Below are 6,369 nucleotides of genomic sequence, written 5' to 3'. Positions count from 1 at the left end.
AAAAAAAAAGAAACTTGTTAAAGAATTTTAAATCATGGCTCTGAACAAACTCAAATACTTTATTGGTATAGAAATTGGTCAATAAGAAGAATAATGAATACTTATCTCTGAACAAAATATAATATAAACATATAACAAAGATGATTGATTGTTAAGTAATATGAAACAACGACGGAATCAGGTCAAAAATTGAACATGGATGAAGAAGGAATAGAAGTGAAAATTTAACAATATCAAAGATTAGTTAGGAAAAATAATATATTTATAGCACGCACGCTCAGATAATGCCTTTGCAGTAAATCTTATAAGTCAATTTGCGCACAAACCCAAAGAACCTCACATTCAACAGCTTACAGAGTCCTCAGTTACCCTAAATCAAGTTCTGGAAAACGAGTTCTCTACAAAAAATATGATACTCTATAAAGTGAAGTTTATACGGATAGTGACTATGTGAGATCACTAGTAGATAGGAGATCTACTTCAAGATGTTGCATACTTTTGGGACAAAATCTTATAAATGGGAGAAACAAGAAGTAATTTGTTGATTCAAGATCCAACACTAAATTTGAATTCAAAGCAATTCCTCAAAGTATTTGGAAATCTCTGTAGATTAAAATTATTCTAGGAGATTTAGAAATAAAATGAGCTCACAATCCTGCACAGCATAATTGTACCAAGCCTGTGTAAGTGGATAGACATTTCATAAGAAAATTAAAAGTTGATTGTTCTACACTTCATATGTCCATACCAAAAAATAACTTCTCGATATATTAAACAAAATTGTGTGTAAGCGTGACAAACTCTATATAGCATATAAATTGTCCTGTGTTGATTTTCTATGGTACTTATCTATCATCTTTTCTCAAAACTATTTCTCCCAAAAGAAAACATTAAAATGATCCATGGACTATTTATAGGAGACTATTTTAGTCCCAGACCATCTAATGTGTCCAATTTAGTCTCTTTGACTAATCAAATTTGATCATTTTGAATCATATTTGATGAGTCAATGTGATGCGGTGCATTTTAAGCTAGGATAGTTCTTAGGAGTTCTTTATCCATTTTGTTCTAGAATACTCTTTTGCTCTCATAAGTAGGAGGTCTTGTAGAAGAAGAAAAGCATTGAATGATATTATCTCTTTAGAAAGCTTTGATAGCTTATTGTTCTTCTTCCCTGGATTGGGAAAACTTCAAATCCTTCTTGCAGGTATCATCTTCCGACGATCCACTACATCACAATGGACTAAACAAAAAAATTAAATAGCTAGAACTAAAATGGTCCCATATAAATAGTTCAAAGATTATTTTGATCTTTCAAGAATACTCACAAGATGCCAAAAAAAAAAACCAACGGTCTACAGAAGAATGCTAGACCTACCATATACCATTGCACATTGATGCTAATATTAACCCTCGCAAATAAATTAAATACAATAAAATTGTTCATCACTCTTCGTAAAAAGTTATTGAGAGAATGAAGTACCTGGAAAACTCAAAGCAAGGCCAGTGCAACAGCCTGCCACACCAGCATTAATGACTGACATAATAAGGATACACAGATTAGGGAGAAGAACTATATTCCTTTTAAGCTAAGATATAAATGGCAATGTTACATACCATCATCTTTTCCTCGCATTCTCTTGAGGAAGCAAATAACAAGACTATGAACTCCAGATAAAACTGCAAATGTCTGAACTTCAAAAAATTAGCATACATGATGAAAAAAGCAGGAAATTTAGAACAATGCATAAAGCATGTTAGTGGAAAGGCATAGCTAACAACCTTAGCAGAAGCTCCTGCTTCAGCAAAAGATCCCTTAAAACCTTTCTTCTTAACCAGGCCTGTACCTGAGATCAAGGTGTAACATTCCAAAAATAAGTTCTAACATCAAATGACAAATCAATGGAAATTTCAATCTAAGTTGAGAGTACTATAAATTTGGTCCCCATTGCAATCAAATATTTTCACCAATCAAAAAACATATCTCCGCCTTTAGACAAATGAATCTCCTACATTCATCATTAAATAAATAAATAAACAATCCCTTCAGCTCGATCTTCTTCTTTTTCACTTTACTTCTTCCCTTCAAATTTTGACATTCATTATTATGGTGAAATTGTTTAATAAGCATCCATTCTCTTATTAAACAGACTCTATTTGCCAGCAAATCCTGTTTTTTATAGGAAAACAAATGAAATTAAATCCTAACAATTTGTAGGTTCTTTGGTAATCAGCATCAATTAGTCTGAAATTTTCACATCTTTTTCTCATTCCCATTCACTCTAATGCGTACCATCCAAACACAACTTAAGTTATTTGATAAAAAAGAAAAATAAAGAATAACCAAATAAGACTAAAATAAAGTTCGCAACTTTAGGTCTGTTTGGTTTGAAGGAATTTAGGGGAATGCGTGTTCATTTTGCTACGCAATTTCATAGCAGGTTTCTTGTTTCAATGCAGGACGAATTTGAATTTACCTATGAAACGTGACCCAGCACATGTTTCCATTGACAATCCCCCGCCCAACTCCAAGTGAAAGATGGGAAGAAAATTTTATAGGTTTATCGCTATGACTCTCACGCCCCATACTTACAATAACCAAAAACACAATTTTTTAATCTCCGCAACAAGAAAAAAAAAATTTCTCCCTCTCAATGGGTCCTTAACCAAACATACAGATGAAAACTATTTTCCATTCACTCCATGCATCGCCTCCATTTTCATTTGCCTTTCATTTTCGCTCTTTCAATTCCCCCTAACTAAACAAAGCCTTAGCATTTCCCCGTTTATTTCCTTTTCATCTTCTCTCTACCGATTTCTTCAAACCAAACAGAACCTAAGCTTCAAGAGGCAGGAAAAAATCAAAGCGAGGAGTGCAAGCGTACCGTAGCCAAAGATAGAACCCATCAAAGCCCCGGCAGCGGAGTCACCCGCAAACCTCAGGAGGCAAACGAGAGGGGCAGCCGGAGCAACGTTAGGGTTAGGCTTTCCATTTCCCTCTTCGATGTCAGACTCCAATTCAGGGTTTGGGTTCGCCGCCATCGCCATCTCCGCCTTCTCGCTCCTTCGCTTTCTCTATCCCCAATTGCTTCGAAGCCCACCTTCTACTGCTGATCGGTAAGTTATCCTCTTATATGAGGGTGGGCGAATTGCTGTCAAATTTTTTGGAATTATTTTACCTAAATAAAACTTACACTCCATCACTCAAAAAAAAAAAAATCCCCCAAAAAAAATCTACAATAATATATTCTAGCTAAATATAATATTATTTAAGAGGTGAAATGTGTTTTATTAATTTTTAAATCTAATTTTCATTTACATTAAATTATTTAATGTTTTAATTATAAAAATTGCATATAATTTTAAGAGTTATAATTTAATGCATAAAGTTATTTTTATTAAAGTATTATAAATATATCATAAGGTGAAGAGTCTTGAGAATATTAATAGTTCATTCAAATTTAAATAATAATTATTTGTTAATTTTGTCATAAATTATCATTTAGCGATGTCTATACATCTCATAGAATCTATATGTAAGTATAATATTATTTTCTCTTAATTTATAATGATTTTATTTTTGGGCCCGTTAAATATAACTTTTTCATAATTTTGTTTTGAAAGAGATGTCATAAGTGATAAATTCGAACATCCATCTTATTCAAACATTCACATTATCACTAAGTAATATGTTTTATAATTTTATGGCAATAGTGATTTTATTCAAATTTAAATTTATGTCATATTTCTCCAAAATAAAGAAATAAGTAATAACAGACATATTTATCCAATCACCAATATTATATGACATATAAATTCAAACTTTGTAAATAATCTAAGCCAATTCTCTTGTGTTTTCTTCACATATGAGGATGTCTCAGCACTTATTTTTTTCATTGATCATTGTCTTGTATAGGGGTGTTAATATTTGTTATGATCAAAAAATTCAACCCAAATTCGTCAAAAATATTTCGGATTATGGTCAACTCGTTATGCAAACGTGTCAAGTTCGGGTTCCAAATTCGACCAGTTTGAAAAAGGGGCCGGTTTAAGGTTAACCCGCTAACCCATAGTTGACCCGGATCAACCCGCTAACCCGGATCCACAATTCCGCCATCAAGTAGGGGTGTCAATTTTTGACACGGCCCAAAAACATGACTCGAACCCGACCCAAAAAAATTTTGGGTTATGATTGACTCGAACCAGACCAGGGTGGGTTCGGGTTAACCCGAAATCAACAGGATTTGACCCAGATCATTCGTTTCCTGCTCAGTTGTGTCGTTTGTCGCTTCATCTGTCGTGTCGTTCTACTCAGTAGCGTCCGTTGTCGGGCATTGCCTCCATCGGGTTGCCTTCGAGTCAAGCAGCTCAAGCCTCTGATATGTTTATCATTGCTAACTGATGCTCCTGACGTCGAGTCAAGTGAATCAAGCCTTCACCGTCGAGTCAAGCGGCTCACGCCCTCGCATGCCTACTTCCCTCGCACAATCATTGCCCTCACACGCCTCCTGCACTCACATGACTGATGCCCTCACGTCGTGAGGTGGGTGGTGTCAGGTTGACATAGACCATATGTTGGTCGGGTTAGGGTTTGAGAATATGACCCATTTACAAAATGGATCGGGTTTCACCGTTGGGTTTGACTCGAACCCGACCCACAACTCATTTTTGACACCCCGACTCGCAAGGCCACAAGCTTAGGGTTTGCTTTTCCTCTTCTCAAGCAATCCTCGCTCAGCGACCCACAATGGAGCGAGTTGAGCAAGTAAGTGACCTTCCTGTGATGATATTCCTTCTTGTCGATACGAAAGTCGTGAACACCTCGCATCCTTCAACGACGTTCCTTCCTGTCGGCTCTGCAGTCACGAGAGCTCGCCTCTTTTGATGATGTTCCTAATTATCAGCTTGAAAATCACGTTAACTAGCTTCCTTCAAGTTTTGATGAAGTTCCTTCATGTCGGCTTCGACGTTTCGTGTTGTGTTTGACCGGGTCATGTCTGTCACACTCCAGTTTGGCTCAATCTCTAACATGCAAACTGGAGTATAACAGAGAAGGATTTTAATATATCAAACTCCACACTTAATAATATGAAGCATGTAATATTCCTTATTGAACATCAACATAATTAAAATAAATACATAGCTCTACTAAAACTTTTAAAATTCATTCACATACCCAAAAGTCTGTACATCTAGCATTCAGATCTCGTTTTAGTTCTCTTTGCACACCCAAAACGTATTTACATCAAAAGAACGGTCACCTTTTTTATTGTCCCAAGGGCTTCTTCTCCTTTCCTGCAGTACAACAGTGCTAATGAGCTTGGCTCAATGAAATATACAAGCAATTTATAAGAAATAATAATGAACCATTAAAAAATACCATAACAATGCTAACATAATTAAAACACATATTGAAATGTCATATTGAACCTGAAAGTGCCTAGCAATATTATTTATCTTGCCAAAATTATGCAACATCTTTAAATAAGTTATATAATGGCTTTAAGCTTTTGTACCATTTAAACTTTTCAATTCAAGATTAGGTCTAATTTCTCAACTTTTTTGAATGGAAGTTGTTCTCTCATTCAGGGTTGAGTCAAATTTCTCAACTTCTAGAATTAAGAGTGTAGGCTTACCTCATCAGGTCTTTCGTCTTTACTTGTGCTGGCATATCCCTCATATATAACTTATTTCACTTTTCATATAGTCATACTTTTTAGCCCTAATGACATATGCTTTTGATGACATAGTTGCGCTTTGGCTGCTCTTCAGTTATCATTTAGCTGCCCTTTAGGTGCCCTTTAACTGCCCTTTAGTTGCCCTTTAGGTGCACTTTAGGTGTTCTTTGGGTGCACTTTAGGTGCGCTTTAGGTGTCTTTTTTGCTCATTCACTAGTTTATGAATATTTACTTTTTTATGCTTACAAAATCATTCACATTGCTAAAGATTATTCTTTACATAAATAATTTCATACATAAACAATCATATTCATACAAAATAATCAAAATAAACTAGAAATACATGTGATCATAAACATAATCAAGATGAAGTGTAATAATAAAATATTTATTAATTCTTATAACCTTATTTGGGTATCTCACCTCGAGAGGAATTGGTTCTCCTAGACTCTACCTTCTTTTCCTTTTGTAAACAACCTTCATAAAACTTCCTCATTCAACACAACACATTTTTTTTTTCAATTTTGGTCACAACTATACCACTTCATTCCTCCATATTCTTGAATTAAGCAACCACCACCTTCAGCTATATTTTAGAAATTTGAAAATTGTAATTCAACACAAAGATTACATAGATTGCTATCTCAGATTTCTGAAAGCTTAAAACTCCTACCTCAAAGCTACCAAACTT

General features: G+C 34.7%; 1 protein-coding gene across 4 annotated transcripts in view; it reads right to left on the bottom strand.

Annotated features, from left to right (window-relative positions):
* LOC110104662 (chloroplastic import inner membrane translocase subunit TIM22-2) overlaps positions 1-3,134 on the bottom strand; it is a 25,379-nt gene extending 22,245 nt beyond the window's left edge. For 2 of the 4 annotated variants that reach the window (XM_020833862.2, XM_028695860.1), the window contains exons 1-4: positions 2,886-3,128; positions 1,783-1,847; positions 1,618-1,690; positions 1,484-1,537 (exon numbers count right to left, since the gene is read on the bottom strand). In XM_020833862.2, coding sequence (XP_020689521.1) covers positions 1,484-1,537; positions 1,618-1,690; positions 1,783-1,847; positions 2,886-3,048 — 355 coding nt within the window. In that variant the 5' untranslated portion in view covers positions 3,049-3,128. Of the gene's footprint in view, positions 1-1,483; positions 1,538-1,617; positions 1,691-1,782; positions 1,848-2,885 lie in introns of all 4 variants that reach the window. The other 2 variants (XM_028695854.1, XM_020833863.2) reach the window with 2 other exon arrangements.
* Between the last annotated feature and the right edge of the window lie 3,235 nt (positions 3,135-6,369).

This window comes from Dendrobium catenatum, unplaced genomic scaffold, assembly GCF_001605985.2.
Source record: "Dendrobium catenatum unplaced genomic scaffold, ASM160598v2 fragScaff_scaffold_72, whole genome shotgun sequence".
Lineage (NCBI taxonomy): Eukaryota > Viridiplantae > Streptophyta > Magnoliopsida > Asparagales > Orchidaceae > Dendrobium > Dendrobium catenatum.
Note: the sequence above shows the minus strand (reverse complement) of the source record. Positions and strands in the feature narration are given on the sequence as shown.